This window comes from Mesitornis unicolor, unplaced genomic scaffold, assembly GCF_000695765.1.
Source record: "Mesitornis unicolor isolate BGI_N332 unplaced genomic scaffold, ASM69576v1 scaffold49112, whole genome shotgun sequence".
Taxonomy (NCBI): Eukaryota; Metazoa; Chordata; class Aves; order Mesitornithiformes; family Mesitornithidae; genus Mesitornis; species Mesitornis unicolor.
The window spans coordinates 1-22,255 of NW_010172165.1; the positions used below are offsets into that span (position 1 = coordinate 1).

Sequence of the window (22,255 nt, forward strand, 5' to 3'; positions counted from 1 at the left end):
AGTGCCCATGGACCGGTGTGGGGCCGGCGCTAGCAGCGACGCGGCTGCGGTACTTACCGTGTAGCGGTGCCACCCGTCCATGTCACTCGTACACGCACCCAGGCCCATGCTGTCCTCAAAGGCCGGGACTAAGAGGCGACATCTGTTACGAAAACTCCCTATTATATCAATCCATCTTTATAGTATTGAAGTGTATTAACTTGTTTATATATATATATAAAAACAAGTTCACATTCTACACTGTAATGTCACAAGGTAGTGGACTTTTACAGGAGACTGGGGAACTGTTCATGCTTAATTAAAACAAACTAAAGGATAGCCAGGCCCTGGCAGTAAGGACTTTGCTTCTTGGAAGATTAGAGCTGTTCATAAGGACAAAGGGTACCCGTGGACAGCCGAGATGACACCAGTGTCCTGGCTCCTCTGACATCTCTTTGAAACCCTCCCAGTATCGTCTGGCATTACAGGTAAGCAGCTCCAGCAAGCCTGACTGCAGGGACATCTGGATCAAAAGACAAGCAGCAAGAATGCTGCAGAAATAGAGTTACTTTGCCAAGTTTCACTATGATTAGTAATCGGTAGTGTGGGTGTTAGTGATTATAACTAAATCATGTTGGACTTGAATGTCCGAAGGGCATGAAAACCTTGTGTGAAATTGAAGTTGGGGTGCCCCTGTTTAGCTGGGACACCTCATGTGCATGAATAAAACAATTACTCCTGTTAGTCTGTACTTCGTTATCCTAGCCTCTCTCCTCAGTCAGCATAGGCCAGCAGCGAGTTTTCATTACACATCCTTGGTTTCACTCATGAGGGAAATGCTCCAGGTGAGCTGAGGAAGGTAGTGCAGGGACAGGCGGTCTCACTTACCTCCTTGAGAGCACACGGGGCCTTTTGTCTCAAAACAGGGACACGCTGCAAGGAAATGTCGAAAGGTGCTGGTCTTAAGCCACAACGCTAAACCATCACTGAATGATGAGCAGTTAGTGGTGGTTGGTGAGATTTTCTGAAGCAGGAGCCACAAGTGAGGAGACACATGGGTGGCCAGACGAGCTCTGCAGGAATGAAGAGGGAAGCAGTGGCAGCCAGTTTGCTGCACACGCAGTCTACTGAGTAATAAGTGTTTTCCCAGGTGGGATGTAGCACGGATGCACAGCTACTCCTTGTTTCTTTGCCAAGTAGGGCAGAAAGGTTGTGGCTGTTGTCCCCTGCGTGCAGTATTGAGCTTCCAGCACCCCTGCCGTGTCTGCTGGCGAGGGAGAGGCTTTCTGTGCTGAGTGCCTTCTCCTTCTTTTCCGCTGTCCTCTCCCCACAGCAGTCAGAGCTCCCAGAGGAGCAGTGAGAGAAGCAGGCCCTGCCAGCAGCCGAGCAACCAGACCTGCTGGCAGCAGGATGGAGAAGCTTCATGCAGGGAGATTAAGGGAGGGAGTGGTGATCTGTCTGCAGAGTGGGATTTCAAGTGTGGCTCCAAGCACAGATGCATGGGCAGGCCAGGTACGTGGTCCCTGCCATTTAAACATTGCTGTCCTCTTTTTTTTTTAGGTAAACTATTCTAAATTAGGTTAAAGCAATTTCATGGTTGTTTTAAACTGCCCTAGATGCAGGAGAAAGGAGGTAGGTGGCAGCCCTGCCTGTCATTCCTATAGCAGGAAAGGGGCTCCTTTGTCCTTAGCTAAGTCAAACCAGGGCAATGACCCAGATAAAAACTAACTCTAGAAAAACTCTATCTGGAGCAGTTTCCTAATAGACCTGGACACCCTTTTCAGTACCATCGTGTCTTTTAGTCAGCTTACAGTCAACATGGGACAGTCTCTGGGTGGTTTATGCCTCTGGGGAAATGCAGCGCAGATCAGAGTGCTTCTTCCCCTGCCCCTGCTGAGGGGTCCCTGTTCCTCCTTTGGGCAGATTCTGGTGCTTGCCACAGGGAAATGAGTTGGCTCTGACAGCTGACCTGCTGACAACCACTTGCTTTTCCTCTGTTTCCACCCCTTTGAGGTGACTCACGAGCAGATTAGACAAGCCCTGGTGCTAGTGCAAGGCAGAAACAAACACATTTATGAAGGCAGAGGGAGAGTGACTGGAACAACCACGACTGCTTAAGAGGCGAGTATCCAGTTCCATCCGCAAGCATAATCTGGAGTTCATCAGCAGAAGGTCGCTTGGGCTTGCATGGGGCCATCTGCGCATCACTTTGCTCCTCCATGTGAAATGGCGTTGTTCATCTGGAGGACTGAAGTAATGCTACTGCTCAGGGAAGAGAGGTTTAGACATACGCCGAATATGCTAAATGCAAGGCTAAATGTAACAAGACACAAGAGTTGCAGGACTGCTAGCCAAAATCTTTATACCAGAAAATTCTGAGCACCAAGGTTGTTTTGGAGTATCAGCATCTGATCAATAGCGGAGTGTGAAAGTCTTATTAAAATAGAAGTTTGTATGGTTACGGAGAAAATCTTAATCACAGGAGTATAAAGGTGAAGACTCAAAAAGCATAAAGTTCCCAAATACAGTTTAAAATGCTCTCTGGAAGTTTAAACCTTGAGAAATTGAAGCTTTCCTAAAAGGTTGAACAATGTGTATTCAAATAAAGAGGTCTGGCTGAGCAGAATAAAAACGACAAGGTCTTTCTTGGTTATAGCAGCACAGGTTCATTTGTTGTTCTTCTCTCATTGTGTAGCTTCAACAGAAAGCTCAAATACTTAAATCCAGCCACTCTTCTTGTCATCGCTGAGCTGTAGCTGTAAATGCCGACCTTGGACAAGACATTCCCTTTGTTAGAGCATGTGAGCATGCTAAGAGTGATCCTGACAAAGAGCAGTTTGTGAATTTAACTCGCTGTTTTCATTTTGCTTTTGTATTCTAACAAGCGATTTAATTTTGCATGCTTCTCTCACATCTCTTTTTAATGTAAGTCTGCCTGTTTAAAACACAACAGAGGGTTTCTAAAGATAGAGTAAAAGGGAACAGTGGTGGAGAAGGATCTCAGGACATCTCAGGCACAATGAGAAATCATACCTGGATTATCATGAGAATAAATGGGAATTAAGATAATACCTTAAACATTCTCACTTCTTCATTATCTTCTCCATTTTAACATGTGAATTATAAACTAATTTCTTCTCCCCAGGAACTTGCTGCAAAGACACCTGGATGTGAGCAATGCCTGTTAAGAAGAAAAGCAAATCAAAATTGCAACGTAATGCATGCAGCTCCAGTTCAGCTGGAGGAAGGACCTTTTTGAGGTGATTGCTGGGAAACACAGCTTCTGCAAAGTTTCACAGCTTCTGCAAAACATGCTCACCCTTTGAGTTAGACAGCTAACAGCCTCCTCTCCCTGTTGTCACCCAACCAAGATGGATAGTGTTAGACGAAAATATATCATGCCAGATCCAACAGAGCCACGTAGTGCAAGGCGTACCTGAAGCAGTGACTCTGAGCATGCAATTTCTACTGAGAGCAGTGAGCACTATGCCCTGATAACCAAAATCAGACATCTGTCCTGCCATATCTACTTTTAATGTAGGTGCCATGGATTTCTATAGCTCCCTTCATTTCTCCAGGAAAAGACTTTAAAAATTTAGAACTCCTCCTGCATTTACAAATAGGTGGTGCTAAAACATCAGTGGAAGTTCATCGTTCCAGTGCTGTCTGCTACTCATAAATTACATCTTGCCTGGGACGTTGTTGGTAGCAAAATCTCTTGTTTGCATCAGCTATTTAATGCTGATCTCTCTTATGGCCATTTTCAGTTCAAACATCTTGCCTGCCACCATCCATCTTCTGCCTCCACCCACTGTCAAGGCTTCTGTTTACCTTTGGGCTAGTCAAAATGTCTGCCCAGATCTCTGCACAAAGTTAAACCTCAGGCAGCAAAAACACCGCTGGGAATTCCCTGGATTCCCTAAGGGCTGTTAGTGGAAGTCATACATTCCTCCTATAAAACGAGTAAATGAATAAAAATGCTCTTTTCAACTCTGCTTAACAACCCCGCTGGACTTGGTATGAGCCACTTGCCAAAATCTACAGGACAAAGTGAAGAAAGGCTTTTTTCCCCTCTCTTCCCTCCTACACTCATAGCTAATGCTTTGAAAACCAGTGTGACATTGGTCCATGCACATGAAAACAAAGAGGTTTTGTGTAGAAACTGTCACAAGGTCATTTTAAGCGTGGCTGCATGAGGAGAAGCACAATGTGTCCTTCCTTGTAGGAGATGCCTGTGCCTCTGCCTGCAGGAGCTAAAGTCCAGGCCTGTTTTCTTGCCTGGCACATTTACAGGCCAAGACACTGCCATAGCCCTGAGGAATATGGGATTAAATGTTTACAGCTCCCTGGGTGACTTCTCAGTGATTGCTTCAGTGCAAGCCTGGTCTCACTTCTGTTCCTTAAAAGTGCAGCTGGAAATCCTGGAAGTACTAACGTCCCCAGAGCCTGCACACAGCCAGCAGCCCTGCAAGGGAGGTGCGGCCCTTACTCCTTCCCATGCGTTAATTCCCACTGAACACTCAGAGAAAGAATCTCTTCCTGTTATCTTTTAGATGTTAGCCACCGAGAAGTAAATTGGCCGCATTGGTCTATTACCCACTTACCGCTGCTGAGAAATACGTGTCTGAATGGTTGTCAAGGCTAAAGCTCAGCTGCGTGGATCATTAAAACCACTTCTCAGCTCACCACTGGTAGGTTTGAAGATAACAGCTAAAAAAAATGTTCATGCAGTCTCCCATTAACTCTCCTCGAGCTCGTGGGCTGTTTAGGCAGCTTAACACAAGATTGATCTTGCTGTTCGGCAGCTCAGCGCGCGGCACAGGCAGAAGCTCTCTTTTCCCTCCAGCTACGGAGAGATTCAAACACTGCAGACTCACCGCGTGCTCTGAATGTGAAGAAAGAGCTGATAATTAATGGCCTGGAGAGGGGTTTATAGATCAAGACTTACCTCTGAGTCACGCTCTTGTGCGTTCGTGCACATACATACCCGTACCTGTGCACACACATCTGCTGTAGGGATGAGAAGGGGAGTGAGACAGTCCTTCAGCAGAAGATGCTCTGTAGCTCTCTGCTGTCCCTGGGCCTTGCCTTTATTTATTTAACCCTAATCTTTGTGGTATCTACAAATGAGACTGTTGCCTCCAGCAGCTGTATTTCACTCCTAGAGAGGAACGACAGTGATTTTACGATCTGCCTTTCACTAAATTGTCTGATCATTCTGAACAAGCAAAACTCTGCCTGCTTTTTAAAGTAAGGGCCGGAAATTTTGTTGAACAGATACTAGTATAAAAATTCATAAAATGTATCACCATTTCTTAGAAAAGACCTTCCAGTTTATAGGAATTAAGAAGTGGTATCTCATATGTAGTTCATATGCTATTGCACAAAGGTTTCTGCGATATTAGTTTGTTGTCTGTATTTCCCCTGTTTCTATACTGTAATCCCAGACAGATGTCCAGCTTTGCTTAAAAATTGCCCTGCATTTCTATTACATACTCCTATTTTCTCTATGTTTTACAGATTACTTTGGTGTTACTCTGGGCTCAGCTTTCTCCCTTTTTTTGATAGCAATCAATTTTACAGGCATTTTTGCACTTCTAAGCTTGAGGATTAATATCTTTCATTTAAAAATTGTAATTTGTCAAAGGGATTAATCTATAGTGCTCAGAATTCTACAAAACACCACAGCTGGAGTAGTAATTATGGCTTTAAGAAGTTATATAAGCCTTTTTATTACATGTTTTTAATGGGTTTACATAGTGCAGTACAAATGCCAATGTATTGATACAGGGGATGGCAACAGCACTGGAGTAATCAAGCAGATGTCACCATTTGATCACCAAGAGTGACTTTCATCTGCAAACACTTGGAGAAAAGGGCTCTCCAAGGGGAGAAGAGATGCAAGCCAGAGCGCCAGGGCTGCTATGGAGAAGAACCACAGGAATCTGTTCCAGGTAGTGGGTTCACAAACAGATGAAGACCCATAAGTAATGTGCTGTGCACTTTTTCTACAGCCTGTCTCACAATGTTGCTTGAGGTACTGGCATGTGTCTGTACAGCTTATTAAAGGCAATAGGATAAAATAAAAGTTGGGAGTGGCTGGCAGCATCCTTGATGGACCTGATAGGTGAAAAGCAGCTTTTATAGAATAGAAGGGGAAAATGTCCTGGACCAGTACACAGGCCAATTTAATAATATGCATCCACCTTTAATAAATGTCTCACCCACATGTTTGAAAAGTATCCCATTTTTTGCAGGACACTAAATTCAGCATCACTGTCTTTAACTGTAACAAAAAGGTTGCTTTTCTCAACTATTGTCATGTGGTCAGCCTGTCCTTTCCTCCAACTGGCTGTGTTTTAAATGTCTTAAACAAAATCCTAATGAGGAGGAGAGAAATAGCCTTGCCCTCAGCAGAAAAGATACCATGGACACCCTGCAGCCCAGCAGCCTGGCCAGGACCAGACGGTGAGGCTAAAACTCTGTGCTTTTCCCGCAGGCTCCTTTCAAGGCCATTTGCCCTCAGTGCCATGCAGAGCAGCATCGGTGATGCAGAGAAATCAGTATAGATTCCAAGTGGAATAGCCTCCTTAGCTGAGAGTTTGTATATAGGTTAGGTGTTAATGCAGAGGTCATCCTTTTAGCATGTGCCTTCCCACAGCAGGTCTGCCTCCATCCTCAGTGATGGACATGGAAAGCAGAGACCAGCCAGATGCTTTGAAGATACGCTGGGAAGGACGAAGTGGGTTTGTGAAGATGCAGGCATCACTGCAGGTGATGAACGCTCAGCCAGGCTAATGCTTGTGGTTGTGCCCTGGCTCCTGTTTCACTTGCAGGTTCCTTGTTAGGAGAAGATCCCTTTGCCAGAATGCATTGAATTTCTACAGGAACAAAGTCATTTCTCTGTACTCTGTCAGGAGGTAAAGCAAGCATAAAGGCTTTTCGCAGAGCTTGCGTGGTGCCTGCAACTGTCCTGGTGGCAAGGCTGGAGGCAAAGCCAGTGGCTGCAGAGGAAAGCTTGCCCTGCCATCTCCCTGTGGTCCAGTCAGCACAGCAGAGGTGGCGTAGAGCGGGGTTGACTGTCTCAGAGGACATTTACCTCCCCCACAAGGCAAGGGAGAAGCAGCTACTCTGGGTTGTAGCTGGGTCAATACCCGAAGCCAGGCGAGCACAGGAACCTCCCAGCTGGAGCCCAGGGCACCAGCACAGGCAGGGAGGGGCCCCAGCACTGCCACCTCCAGAGCAGTGGCTGGAAGAGGCAGATTTTCCCACTAACTCCTTGCTCCTCCCTCAGGCTTAATGTGAAGGAAGGTGATCACTGATGTACAGCGACGGGAGCCTTTGGGAATCGAGGGCTGTTTGCTCAGTCTTTGAGCTGAAGTGCTCAGTCCTACGCTGCAAAGACAAACAGCAGCAAGATTGCTCTCAGCAACCCGGACAAGAACATTTTAGTGCATAATTATGGATGAGATGCAAAAGGACAAAAAAAGAGGGAAAACATCTGTTCGCATACAGTTTATTGCCATTCACATAAGAGGCCCATTAAGTGCCAGAAAAAGCTATTTATCCTTCTGTTTGAGGCAATTATCCTGCTGCAAATCTTTGCGGCAATTTGCCCCGTGATTATTCCTCGAGTACTGACACTGTGCAGTTATGTCCACTGCACAGAAAGAAGTCTTGGGCCTTGCCCACTAAGCCTTATGGAGGGACTGTCAAAAGCATGATAGCCAGTGCTTCTCAAGGTCTTTAACTTACATTTACCTCTGTGGAGATGTGGGCTGTTTCTTCGTCTTTTCCTAGACTTAGGTGCCTGAACTCTTTTCTTTCAAAACCAGAAAGAAGCTTTTTCATTCAAAGCATACCTAAAAGTGGGATTGCTATTCTTGTATCCACAGTCTCAACGATAAAGGACATGGGAAGCCCAAATCCAGTTCTTTGCATGCTCAGAGGAGACCAGCTATCCCACTGACCAAACCAGTCAGCTCACGAGGCTGCACAGCATGCAGGGAGGAGGGGCTTTGCCTCCTTGAGGCCCAACCCTGCTCTTGTTTGGTGAAGAAGAAAGCAAGCACAAGGCTCCCTCCTTGGTTCCAGTGCAGTCCTTGAGGGAAGGGTTGTTTTCCAGACCTTTGCTTTAGCCAAAATGCTGACTGGAGGTGTGCATCCAGGTGCTTCAGAAACACCAACAGCTGGCTCACTTACTTAATCCTCTGGTGATGCAGAAAATAAACAAGCTTCCTCTCCCTTGTTTGGCTCATAAATATAAGTAAAGGCTAATGTAAGGATTAGACGTCAGCTGGTTGACTGAGACTTTACAGAAGTTATACAAAAAGGCAGCAGAGGTGACAGTGATGGTAGCACAGCACATGGTGCACACGTCTTACAATGTGAGAAATACATTGCCCCATGGTAGGTAATGGACGTGAACACGGATTTGGGACAGTGCCCTCCTAGTGCTGGCTGCTGTCAGTGGCGTGAGACAGCGTCAAAGGAGAAAAACAAAACACAGGGAAAATATTGCCTTGAAACTTCTTTTACGTTTTAAGCCCTACTGCAGTACCCAAGTCCTCCAAGCCTTACAGGTAAGTGGGGGCCCGAGAGGCACCCATATTTCCACTAGCTGAGTTGAGCATCACTGCATTTGCTCTTTGAGATGCAGTGTGTAGGTTTCTTTCAGCAACTGCTTGATCCAACATCTCCCTCTGGTGGATAATAGGGAATAAAGCAGGATAAAAATAAAACCTCGTACAACACACACATTGATTTCAGGTAGTTGTGAAAACACCACAAATCTTGGTCCAGGCCATGATTTTCTCTCTAATTACTATATTTATTCCAAATTAATTTGAACGTATTTGAACTGAATTTTATCTCAAATAGTATTTGACTGGATAAGAATCATAGTGAATGGTGAAGGCCAATTTTCTTGTATGTTTTCAGAAATTTGCCAAATTTGTTTTAAATATGAGGGGAAAGCCTGTATTGAGACAGCATGTCTTTATGACTTTGTGTCTGCAAAGAAAATCAACAAACCTCCCTGTTGCAGAAAACTATTATTTTGTGTTCAACCTCTAAAATCCATCATACAGCCCATCTGCTGTCTGCAATCACAAGGATTGATCGAAATATCTCAAAATATAATCGTTCCTTTCTATGCCATAATTACGCCTTTGAAATTCCCTGTCAGTATGATGAATCGGTTGCCATCTGCCAAGAGTGCCTACTCAGTGTAGATCAGAAAGTGCACATAAGAATTAAATACTCAAGTACAGTCCGGTTACCTTTTGTCCAGACACACATGGGCTTAAGGAATGGTACGAAGATAAAATACTTTGCCTAAGTGACAGCCAAGTCTTTCTTTAAGGGTGCCTTTCAACATCATGGCAAGTCGCAGAGGTTTAAAGTTTAATCAAAATGATGGGACTGCCCTTTGTGGGTAGGTGTATAGTTGGCACGGGCAGCATCACTATCTATCTATGGATATATTTTTGAGTATTTAGAATTTCCATGCCTAGGGATTAAAATGAGGAAAAGATGTGCAATTATTCCCAAAATATTAGGACTTCTTCTTGGCAAATTGAAAGTGTCTGAGACAAAATTCTGAGGCTCTTAAGTCGGATGCTCAGCCTTTGTGTGGCATGTCCTTAGTGGAGAGGAAAGCCTCTGCGAGAAAGAGTAAGTTTTAAAAAGTAATTTCAAGCTAGAGACTTGGAAGAAGTGAGCAGGCAGAGAGGAGCGGGCATTTGGTGAGACACTGGCACAGGTTGCCCAGGGAAGCTGTGGATGGTCCCTCCCTGGAAGCATTCAAGGCCAGGTTAGACAGGGCTTTGAGCAACCTGGTCTGGTTGGAGGTGTCCCTGTCCATGGCAGGGGGGTTGGACTGGATGAGCTTTAAGGTCCCTTCCAACACAGACCATTCTATGATACTATGATTCATGATGGTCCTTAAAGGTGCCATTTTGACCTCTTAATAACCACATGGAAGCAGGAGATGGCAAGGCACAATCTGAACAAATAAAGCCCCTTTTATCAAGGCACAGGAGCTGGAGCAATGAAAATGAATGCATGCTTGTTGCTATTTGCTGTAAGTCTGAAAATAAGATATGAATCTAAAATGCTTTATTTTTATATAAGGGTATTGAAATAGCAGAGATTTTCTAGAAGAAAGAGAACTACTGACTCATTGTAATAGCATGATAAAAATTACATGGGAAAGAACTAAAATAGATCCTGTTCAAATGAGGAAATGGACAAGGACATGAACTCTGTCAACTTAAAAGTATAAACAGAAAGGCAGATTAAAAAATATTTTGATGAAATAACTTGATAATGGGCAAAAGTTTCCTCCACCCCAGCAGGAGCAGGGAGCCTGCTGGTGGGTGTGCGGGTGACCAGGGTATGCGGCCAGCAGACTGTCAGGGTGGCAAAGGAGTTTGGGAGAACACAAGCCATAGCACAACAGCTAAACAGATTACTTGTGTCTGTGTTCAGAGCACAAAAGCTCAGTGAAATTCCCACAGCAGAGCCATTTGTTAAGGGCATAATGCAGAGGAGGTGCCTCAGACTGAAGGGCCATTAGATGAGGGTTTAGAACAAATAGATGCAATGGGTAGTAACAAATTCATGAGAAGCAGATGTTACTCGATTGTGGGTTTTTAAAGAATGCTAATGGGAAATTGTTGCACTGTTAGTGCTGGTGTAGAACTCTTTACTTAAAACAGCCAAAGAAAAAAGAGGATGGCACATGACACTGTTTTCTTTTAAGTGCAGTGAGTGATCTAGAGAAATCCACACCATTAAACCTGACACCCATAGCAGGCAACTGGTAAAAGCCACAACAGTAGAATACTTGCAAGGACAGATATGGCCTAAGAGGGAAGAATTGGCAGACCTTTGCAGTGAGGAGCTATGAAGCTGTGCTTCACCATCCTCTTATGGCTTCAGAGGAAACAGCGAAGCTGCAGACAAGAGCAATCCATTTGGTATGATCTGCTCAGCATCTGGAAAGCCTTTAATAACGTCTGTCACCAAGGACTCATAAAGAACCTAATCTGGCATGAGATAAGAGGGAAGATCCTCTCATGAGTCAGTAACTGCACAGAGGACAGGGAGACAAGGTAAGGATAAATAATCCATTTTTCAAAGTGGAGAGAAGTCGCCAGTGACATCTTAGAGGGATCCGTGGTAGGGACATACCCATCAGTCAGGCAGCAAATGGTGAAGTGGCTTGGTGTGCTGCTGGTACCAGCTTATTCAAGGTACCAAAATGCAAACTACCTGCAAGGAGCTGGAAAAAACATCCTGTGAGCTTGGGCAATGAAATGGCAGGTGAAAATCGGTGTGTGTAAGAGCAGAGAAAAACACAAGGCTGAGCTGGGAGGAAGTTCTCTCCTTACCCAGTGTCAGCAACAGCCTCTGAACCACCTAGCATCATTCAGGACCTTGGAATAAGGTAGTTCTATTAAAATGTCAGTTAAAAGCCCATTAGTAACTATAAGGCAATTGAATATTAGAAATTATTAGGAAAGGAAGAGAGATGTCATCAATTCCATACCTACCACTGTCCCCAGAGGTAGGATGCTAAACTGGTGGAGCTTGCAGTTGAAACTATTTTGCCATTTTTAACAACCATACAACTTTCAGAAGTAAATTAGAAGAAATTGTGCAATGCTGCAGAGTGGGGCTATGAACATCCCATTTGCACTAGTAGTGTTTCTTGCTTCAGGATAAGCTACTGTTTGTTACTTTTTAAGATTTAAATCAAGATTAAGAAAAAATAGACCATTCTCCTGGGGTTTTTTTTGCCATGTAGTTTTGTGTTCCATGTTAGCTGAGGACAAAGCTGCAGTTTGACAAGCCCTACACCAACACTGCTGCCAAAAGCAGCGACTGTGCCCTCTTGTACCACTAGAAAGGACAAATGACAGGCAGGGGTGTGCAAAATTAGCCTTCAGAGCTGAGGAGAAGAGGGCAACACTGCTGAAGGCAGGTCTATCTTAGGCTGATGCCAGGTGCTAATTGACCTATAGTTTAATTTGGTGGCATTTCTTTTGACGGTTGTCCCTCGCGAAGGATAACTGTCCTCATCCCCCCTGAGAACAGCAGGAGTTGGCAGCCATGTCTGAAGGTGGCCTTTCTTGGCCCTGTCCGGACATCCCAAATGAAGGAAAACCCCTTGTTTATGAAAGGAAACACTTACAGAAGTGACCTTTGCTGTGTTATTAGAACTTTATTTATCAGCTTTTTTTAATTCTGTGATTCTCAAATGATTTTTGTTTTGTAACTGTAAGGACAAACAATCTAGACAAAAGTGGGTGCTAGCACTCTTGAATGAGCCATTTAAGATCTAAGGAGTGGTTTACTGACTCACAGTCAGACCTGTACTTTGATGGCAAGCTTCAATTTTGGGGACTGCCTACCTTCAGCCACATCAAAGGGCTTGTTAACTGCTGAGGGGAGTGCAAAGTCCAGCTCAGCCTTTGCCACCAAGAGAGGGTCCGGGCTCAGGTGGCTCAGCGTCCTTATGGCAGAGGAGTTCACTCATGTCCAGCTACAGACAAATTTGTCTTTAGAGTGTTTATCTAGTCTTAAATGACTCTTCTCTCCCTTATGAAACTGAAGCTGGTGTTAAGATCCTTGTTGGTTTGTCACTGTTTTATTAATATCAGTTGTTGAAAGAAAGCAGCCAGTGCCGATGTGAAGTAGAAAAGAGGTGCTTGCACTCCCAAGCCCCTCCTGAAAAATATTCTGTAGATCATGGACTATGTCAATGCTGCTGTTGAGGGGAAAAAGTCATCTATGTCTGAGAGCAAAACCTGAGGGGCTTGGAGAAAAAAAGATGCACAAAACTGTAGCTTATATGGGGCAACTTCCTTTCACAGCAGCTTTGTGTTAAGTTTCCTGAGGCATAATACAAGCCAATGCAGTGATCAGTGTCACAGACCTGCTCTTAAAATCATGCTTGCTGGTCACTGTGCATGACAGTGACCTAACATTGCTTTCTGTAAGAGCTGACCTGGAGCACCGTAATGTAGCACAGTGTAGGGTTTTCTTTCCCTTGTAGATCATATGGAAAATGCTAAAGTTTGTTACCAAGATGGCAGAAGCAAGGGCAATACTAGGTTAGGTTCGGTACAAGAGGAGAAAACTAGATTTTACTGAATCTGAACCTAGTGCATCTGATACCTTTTAGATGCAGATGGAGAAATGGTAAATTTATATTAAATTGAATAATGATTAAATGCTAAATTGATTGTTGATATTATACAGCAGCAATCTGATCCCTGTTATGTGAAGAATATTTACATATCTTGCCTTCTCCTCAACATGAGCCTTGGAGAAATACCCAGGGCAGAAGCAATGCCAGATGGGGGAGAAGGACAGCTAGACTATTACTTGGATCAACTCATCATGCCTTTCCAAGGAGGCAGCTGGAAGCCAGGTGAGATACCACCAAGCCTCTGCAATGGCACAAGCTGCTGTCTTAGGTTACTTCTATCCAGCAATGGAATAAAAGTCCAAAGCTGCTACTAGGTGACACAACACTAGTCTGTTGTAAATGCAAAAGGAGTCTCTGGGATTCAAAGCTTGGCCCTTGATGAGGAGCCTTGCAGGGCAGAAATACACTCCTCCACCAGACAAGCAGCTTCTTTGGCTGTGCCCCTGTGCATCGAAAAGCCACCTGACCCATGCCCATAGTGGTGGACCACAGGGAGCTTGACTCCTCCTTGACTCAAGACCTCTCTCTGCAGTCTCACACACCACCTGGATGGCCTCAGGCCCACCTTCACCTTGATGTCCTGAGCTCCCCGTAGTGAGGGCTCAAGGGAGCAACATCTGTCAAAGATGTTTTTGGTAGTGTCAGGATCAGGGGAGAGACTCCAGCTCTCCTTTTCCCTGGTTCCCCCTAAGGTCACCCTGTGTATCCCTGGGTAGATGTAAGTTAAGCCATCCCCTTCCCGGATGAAGTTTTTCACCCAGGGAGCATGAACCTTGAGTACTTGTCCTCTGACAGGGAAGAGCCTCTCGTCCCCCACCAGCTGGTGGGCTCCAATGCCTGTGCAGTTGACGACAATGTTGTATTCGCTGTGCAGCTCCCACAAGTCTGCAACTTTTCTGGTGTACATCTGGATGCCACTTGCTTTCAACCTGCAAAAAGACTCCAGAAGTGAGGCAGAGAAGAAACCCCTAAACCATCATACAATTATTATGCACATTAAGTAAATTAGATAGATTGCCTTTAACATACTGATCAAAAACAAACAACAGATGGGACAAAAAGCGAAAAAATGCCATGGGCTTTCTGTTTTTGATTTGTTTGATTTGGTCTGATCAAAGCTATTTTTTAGCTTGTTTGGGCTGGAAAAGATACAGCAAGTTGATCAATATTAGAGAAGAATCTGGAAAAGACCCTAGGCAGACTTTTAGGTTAGGTCTTCATGGTCTCATTGATTCACTTCTATAACATTACCAAGCTTTAACACCTCAAGCAAGCTGAAAAATGTCAGATTTATTCCCCAACTTACTTCTGCTAGTGACAGCACTATCATACCACATCCCTTTTAAAGCGCCTGTTACACACCATCGCATTCATTCCCAACTCACCTCCCAGACAACAGGAGCCACTTAGTCATCTAGTGCCACACATGAAGCCCTGGGGTACCAAAGATAGCCCCACAGGCTGGGCAGATGTGGCTTGGGACTCCCAGGAGACCCACAGGAGACCCTAGAGCAGCAGCCAGGAGTCACCCAGGACAACTCAGAGCACTATACATCCATGTCTGCTCTTCAGCAAAATTCACCCCTTCTTGAGATTTATCTTTGTGCTCAACTGCAATCCAAATTCCACCCTGAAGCTTGAAGCCCTTCACACAGCTGTGACGCAGAGTGAGTGCGTGCTGTCAACTGGATGCAGTTGCTGGGTGTCTTTAGTGAGGGCTTTAGCATGAGCAAGTCAGGAGACAGGTCTGCAGTGACAATGCACTGAGTGGGAAATCCTGTTCTTTGCAATACCCTGGCGGGTGGCAAAGTGATCAACCCCACTGTAAAGGCAGTGGTTTCCCACAAAGCAGTGAGTGAGCCGATGATCCAGGGCACAGAGGGTGCTCTGGGGCCTGGGGTTTGGTTTGGCAGGACGCTGAGGCTGGCTGGGAAGAACAGGGAGGTCTCATGCAGCAGCTCTGGCTGGGCAACTTGCTGGGAGAGCGCCTAAGTGTTGTAACTGGGACTCTGCCATCATGCCATTAAAAATACACCAATAAACCTGCTGAAAACTCCTGAATTCAGGCAAGAAAGCAGAAAAAAAATCCTGAAGTCTGTTTTTGGGCCAGCAAGGTGGGCACAAAAACAATTTTAGTTGTGGACTGCCAAGAGAATGGTCCATAAATACTGCTCAGGTCACCAGGGGTTTGAGAATTAGTTACATGTTTAATATGCTCTCACTTCTCACCAGACAGAAGAGAAAGGAGCTTGATCATCTTACTAGACTACATCCTCTGAGAAATCAGAAAGCTATATCAGGAATAAGGAGAGAGCAGAAATCACGTGGCAGATACTAAATGGGTTGAACAACTTAGTTGTGCCTCAGCAGAAATTTCCAATTTGGTTAGGCAATGAAACATGACAGACCGTGTGCACCGAGGAGGCAAGACGGACCTCACGTGGCACTGGTGCCACTGGAGTACTCCCAGCCTGGCTGGCTGCTAGAACAAGAAATGCTTTTTCACATTTTGCAGTGAGATGACAGGCATCCAAGAAACCAGCTGAGCTCGCAATTTGTACCACGGTGTTGGTACATGTCCCTTTACTTAACCTCAAATCAGCTTGCAGCCTATTGCTTTCTCTCAAGCGGAGACAGCTATTTGCTCCCTTTAGGGGTACTTAAATGGATTAATTGCACATCCCAGATGTCAGAATATATTTAGATCTGCATCGTGACTCTCCTACAGTTCTCCAAAATCCATGTATTTTGAGGAAACTTGGAAATGGGCAAATTTTCTAACTTTCATGTCAATCAAGGCACAAACTCTGAAGCCATAATTCCTTGGAGTAAATGCATCACCCATCTTACACAGGCAAACATTTCCAGAAGGTTTGTTACAATATGATGTTATTTGACCTTTTTTCACCTGCCTGGATTAAGAAATTATTCCAGCTGTTGATCAAATTTGAGATTAATTGGTCTTCACAGATATCTTCACAGATAAGATATCTTCCCAGACATGTCTGTTCTCCCAGAGGTTGGATGTATCTTCAAGAGCAGAGGGAAATATTTGGGAATTCTGACAAATGAGAAGCACACACACATTTTGTCAGATTCCTGATGCACCTTTGAGGTCTGGCTGGCCAAGCGTGGCCCCTGTGGCTATGGCAGTCCTATGCCCAGGGTGCTCCCACCCTAAGCCCCACTGCACAGCTCCAGTGGTAGAAAGTGGATGTTGCATAGATGGGGCCTTCCACATTTTTGAAAGATTGGGTATTTATTCCTATTTCACTTCCCCAAGGAAGAGCTTGCTGCAATTTTCCCCAGTGAGAAACAGCCCCTTTCCAGTTTTGCTCAGACCTAAGGATCTCAGAGTCCCCAGTCCTTCTGCCTGGGTTTCTCTCTGTGTGCCCAGCCTGCAGCAAAACCAACCTTTTCTCCAGCCACAGCAGGTAGGGTGGACAGTCACATTTCAGTGTTGTAAAGGCTTGACCAAATCGATGCTGCGGAAACTTCTGGAGTTCTGCTTCGGACATTGGTCGAAATCCCAGGACGACGTCCGACCAGAAAGGTAACTCTTCCTTGGGAGTGTTTTTAAAGACCTGCCACCTAAAAGGACACAGAGAAAAAGCTGCAAAACTTAGCTGCTATTGCTCTGCCATGTTAGGTGTCATGGCAATCTTAGCACAGACCCAGGGACACATGAACCTGTTCCCACTCATCAGTGCGGCTCTGCAAGGTTAACCGCAAGGGGGAAACTGCTGCCTGCTGCTGCAGTACCCACCTTGGCAAACAGGCAGAGGGGCTGCCACAGCCAAGCTCGCAGGTGACACACTGGGGTAACCACACCGGAGAGAGCTCTTCCAGCCATACTGTATTTATGTACTTCCAGAAGTAGAAGTACAAAGGCCCCTCACACAGTGACCCCATCACAGCTGCAGCCACCCTGGCTGAACCTTCATGTAGGGCCACTTGCACACCTGCCCACATTTTGGGGGTATTCATAAAGCCACAGAGTGCTCAGCCTCAAAACTCTCAAGAGATGAATTTCTGTGTAGATAATGGGTAGCATAAAACACCCCCAATGCACACCCCCCCCAGTTGCATCCCTATACCTAGCTGCTGAAGCTGGAGGATCCTGCAGTCCCATCCCTATGAAGACTGGTCCTGCAGCAAGCAACTGGTGGGTGACAGTATAGAAAACTTCAGTTATTAAAAGACATTTGGTGCTGGCCAACCTTGAGTTGTTTCTCTGTACACACCTATGCATGAATTTTGCTTGAGAATACATGGTATCTGAGTAGCTGCAACAGTTTCTTGGGAATATGTTCATAAGAGCTACCCCATTAAGGGACTACGCCTGAACTCCAGCAAGGAGAACCTCTCTGACTCCTGCAGCACGGGGCACATGCATACCAAAGGCTGCCCTGGGGGGCCATTCTTACCCAGAGACCAGGTGAATGCCAGCCTCTGACGCCTCCGCTGAGTTGCTGATGGCAAAGAGGTAAGTGAAGGTCTCTTTGAACCACTGCTTCTGCACATGGATTGGTGTGCCTGCAAGTAAACAAACCCAAACATGGAGAGAGGGACAAATGCCAAGAGGAAATGCATGCAAGCCAGTGCCAAGGAGATGGGACAGATGAGGAAGACAGGGCATGGCCTTTTAGTTCCTGAACCTCTGTAAATTGCTGCACACCTGAGCAGGCAGCTGCCTGCAGTGCCATGGGCAACGCCACACCGGGATGCACGAACCTGGGTAGGTGTGAGGGATGAGCATCCCAGCTGCGACATCACTCGTGGTGTTGGGGCTGAACTGGTCTGAAAGGACGGTCACGGAGCAGCTGGGGCACATCTCTGTGATGCACAGCGCTGTGGACAGGCCAATGACTCCCGCACCGACCACTGCGACCTTGGGTGCTGCCATCTCCGGGGTGGAGAGCCAGAGGGAGGCACCTACGTGCATTTGGAAATAACATATCCCACATTATCAGTATCCCTGCCGGATACCCTCATCAGGCTATGAAATACCCATGCAAGATGTAATGTAACCCTCTGGGGCAGCTAATTGAAGACAAACTGCTGCACACAGAGAACCGAGACTGAGCTAAGGATTAAAAAAATCCTCACAGTCTTTGGTAGGACAACTAACTTTTGAAAAGTATTTCAGCAGCCACTACCCCATCCTCAGCACAAGAAGAAAGGGCAACAAAAGCAATCTGTTCATTTAGCACTGGTGTTTGGGCTGTAGTAATCTGGGACAACATTTTTTCAATTAAAAAATCCTGTTGGAGAGGATACTGAGTGATATGGACATTTGGTCTTCCTCTCTCGTGGTCTTGCTTTCTCCTACAAGACTCACTCTTCCTTGGTTGTAGAAATCCAATGTCACTAATTGCTTTCAGAGAAGCTTTTCTGGAAAGCAGTGCCTGCAGTTATAAAGATGGGCTGATTTCCCATCTTCCTGTGGCTTTCGGCATCTTTGATTTAAGTTTAGGCAAGAGACACTGTGTGGGATTATGACAGGTCAGGTTTATTCATTACATCATTGCTCACAACTCTTCACACAGCTTCTCACTTACCTCTGAGGTTCTGTTACTTAAAAGTTGATGTGCCTACTATATAGGGAGGGAGAGAGGAGCAGACACTGTTGCCCATCATTGCATTACTTCTGCACAGCAGTCAAGGGTTGTTACAACCCCTCTTCTTCCTCTCAGCGCAACACTCAAGTTTCTTCCTGTTAATTATTACATCTTCTTTCAGAAGCTGACAACAATAAAAGTGCCCACACAGCAGGTAAAGAGGATGCAGGGGGTAAAGATGAACACTGAACCAGAACCACTGGCCTCCATCACTGCCACCCACGCAATCTGAAAAAATGCTGATGTGAACAGGAACCGCACCTCTTCAGCTGCCTCAGCACCACGAACACCAGCGGAGGGTCAGTGTGGACACCATATGCTTCCCTATCGTAGACTCCAGACTATTTTGTATTAGTAATTGTTATTTAAAAACCCACAGAAAATAAAAAAAAAGAGTAACAATAAATTAGGGGAGTTTTAATAATGCTGAAGTTACTTCTGTAAGGAAAATTGGTTCTGAGAATGGTCTCTAAACACATTTTTATTAACAAACCACCTGGCAGCTGTGGAAATGATGTGTGGCTGTCAGCATGTCCAGTGAGCCTCCCAGCAGTCCATGGATGAGCACAGTCCTGCTGGAACATATGTGCCGGGTACATTATGCATCTGCCAGAGATATGCTCTCGGTTGCCCCTCGCTGCTCTCATCCGCTGCAGCCCTTGGACTGTGATGGAGATTGAATTTCCTGACTGACCTCCCTGCCACCGGGGAAGAAAGGGGAGCTGCGGAGCTTCAGGTTTCACAAGTCTTCCTAATTCAGACAGGATTTTCACAGATGAGCCGGTTCAATATCAACTGATCCCAGTGTTGCAAAAGCTAATGAAGGTGGGGAGAGGTTGCTGGTGGTGCTGGAGCCTCCGAGAACAGCTCTGAAGGCCATGACGGGCACCCATCAAACACACAGTTTTTACTAGCACCTACTGCTGCGATCCAGGAGCACATCAAAACTGAATGTGCTCATGTGCCCAAAATTAACCGGGTGCAAAGCAGAGGCTGCACATGCTTGTACAAGCAAGCACAGCCTGGGATTTGCAGAGCCTCTGACCCCTCTACGAGCACAAGGCTCACCTGCGGCTCTGTCCGGGCAGCCCAGCCTGCCTCAGCTGGGAGCCCTGCACCTTGCTGGAAGGGCACATGAGGAGAAGATATTTTTAGCTGATGTGGGAGGCCAGCTTAGTGCCAGCGCGGGGAGGGGGGAGGTGACAGTTCTCACCTTCTCAGACTGCCTTGTGCCGAGGGTTGTTCAAAAATCAGCATTTCAAAGGCAAATCAGGTGCAGTAACTGTTCAGAAGGGCGTCAGATACTGTTTAGCTCCCTGTCCTTTCTTACTGTCAGAAGAATGGGACAGAAGCCAGACAGAGCCACCTGAGGCTGAAATTCCCCAGCAAAGGGGACACTGGGCTTTGTGTCCCAGCCACCCTCCTGCTCCTTCCAGGCCAGAATGAATTATTTTTAAAAACATTGAGATATTTTGTGATATTTTATGTCCCACAGTCCCTCCAGGCTTCCCCCAGGCTGTAACAGACCCTGGGACACTGGCACCCTCAGCTGGAAGAGCTGTAGGAATGCTATTGCTTTGGCCCCTTTGTTTCCCCTTATGGTGCAGGTCCATGAGCACACTGCCCTGGCAGGCTGGCTGTTCTTCGCTGGTGTTGCAACCCGGCTGACCTGACAAACTAAGCATATTTACATACCCAAAGGAACAGTTCAAAAAGCCCAGCAGAACTGTTGACCAGAAAACGGATCAACAGAAAGTAACTAAAGAAAATCAAAGCCTGCTACATTTGAAGTCCTGTGGTGGTTTTTTTTAAAACTAATTCTCACCATATCTAAGTGCTGGAACATTTTTTTGATTGCCTGAAGCCTGTGGTACCAGGGATCAAAGGCTCCAGTCTTTTTGGACTCCCAGAGGGGCTCCTCATCCACTGGGGCAGCAGCACTCGCCTGCTGTCTCCATCCATGCCCAAAAAAGAGCGCCATCTCCTTTCCTTTTTTTGCAGACCACTCTTGTGTTTACCCACTTCCCCAGTTCACAAGCACTCTCAGTGCTGCTTCCCTTCACCTGACCCCAGAGAGGAGTTTTGCCAGCATTTTTGCTACAGGCAGTTACAGACGCTCATAAAACTGGATTCATTCCTGCGGGTTGGCTGAGGAGGGGCATCTCGTTTTGGCCTTTTCTGGCCCGTTTAATTTTCTGTCATTTGGGCTGCTCTGTGAGATGTACATTCAGGACCTGCCACAGAAGGAAGGCAAGGATGTCCTCTTCACCAAACAAGGGACACTCAAGGCTCCTTGGGACCCCTTCAGCCTTTTTGCTGGGTGCACAGACGGCACCACCACCAGAAAGCAAGCACCTCTTGAGCTGCTGTCACAGAAACCTGAGGCTGGCTACCAGGGAGGCCTCAGCTCCTCTCCCTGGCGGTGACAGCTGTTTGAATATGCACACACAGGCAATACCTTCTAAAGGAAGGTAGGTTATACCCACCCTAGAAGCTACCAACAGCAGTAACCTCTACCAGCAGCACCTAAATGCTGAGTGATGCTCTTGCTTGTCTCCAAAATCGGAGAGGTCCATGCTGCCCATTCCCCAAAGGGCAGATGTTGTGGAGCCCGTTGCCTCTGTGCAGGGTGAGGGGGGCAGTGGGAAGGAGCTGAGGTCTAGCATGGCCCGGACAGCAGGAACCTCACAGCCCGGCCAAACCTTGCATCTCACTGCTCACGCCAAAACCAGCTGTGACAGCCACCGAGCTTTTACTGCACAGCTGCCTCTATCTGTGGCCTGATCCCTAACCCTGCCCCTGCCTGAGCTTCAGGAGCTGGTTTGTGCCCCTTGGGAAGGCCCCGGGGTAGTGCTAGGTCCCTGCACAGCCCCTGCGGGCGTCTTCCCCGGCCCTCAGCAGCAAAAATGCTCCGTCACGCTAAATTTTCCTCTTCGGCTGGAAGCACGATCCGAAAAAAAACACCAAGCGGGGAGAGAAGGCAATACCTGGTGAGAAGGAGGCCCCCGGTCCTGCCTGGAAGCGTCGCCCTCCCGGGAAGTGCGGAGGAGCGGGTGTTTGGAGCGGGGGAGGTGCAGGGGCTGCCGGCAGCTCCCCTTCCCCGAGGCCGCTCCCTGTCGCTAATGAAGGAGCTGTTTGTGCCCGGGCAAAGGCCGCCTCCAGCGCTGGCAGCTCTCCCGGGAGAGCCCGGCAGCAGTGCCCTTCTTCGCCTGCCCGTAACTTTTTTTTCCTTGCCGATTTCCCTGGTGCACTCCAGAGGAGGCGCACGGGGCCCTGCTGTCCTGCACAGAGTATGTCATATTTTTCCTCTCTTAAAATAAATTACGTTCTGAATGTTTCTGAAGGTGCCTTCAGACTGGCATGATGCTTGAGCAACCGTGCTAGCACTCAGAATGGCATCGGTGCAGCATGTCCATGGACCTGAGCGTTTCAGTCA

At 46.5% G+C, this 22,255-nt stretch overlaps 1 protein-coding gene across 1 annotated transcript; it reads right to left on the reverse strand.

Moving 5' to 3' along the window:
* Positions 1 to 13,559: 13,559 nt before the first annotated feature.
* DDO (D-aspartate oxidase) lies at positions 13,560 to 21,852 on the reverse strand. The gene is made up of 5 exons (XM_010180282.1): positions 21,807 to 21,852; positions 17,933 to 18,133; positions 17,626 to 17,734; positions 16,613 to 16,789; positions 13,560 to 14,127 (listed from the first exon to the last, which is right to left on the reverse strand). Exons 2-5 carry the CDS (start codon positions 18,102 to 18,104, stop codon positions 13,560 to 13,562), a joined length of 1,026 nt encoding a protein of 341 aa, XP_010178584.1. The 5' UTR covers positions 18,105 to 18,133; positions 21,807 to 21,852.
* Between the last annotated feature and the right edge of the window lie 403 nt (positions 21,853 to 22,255).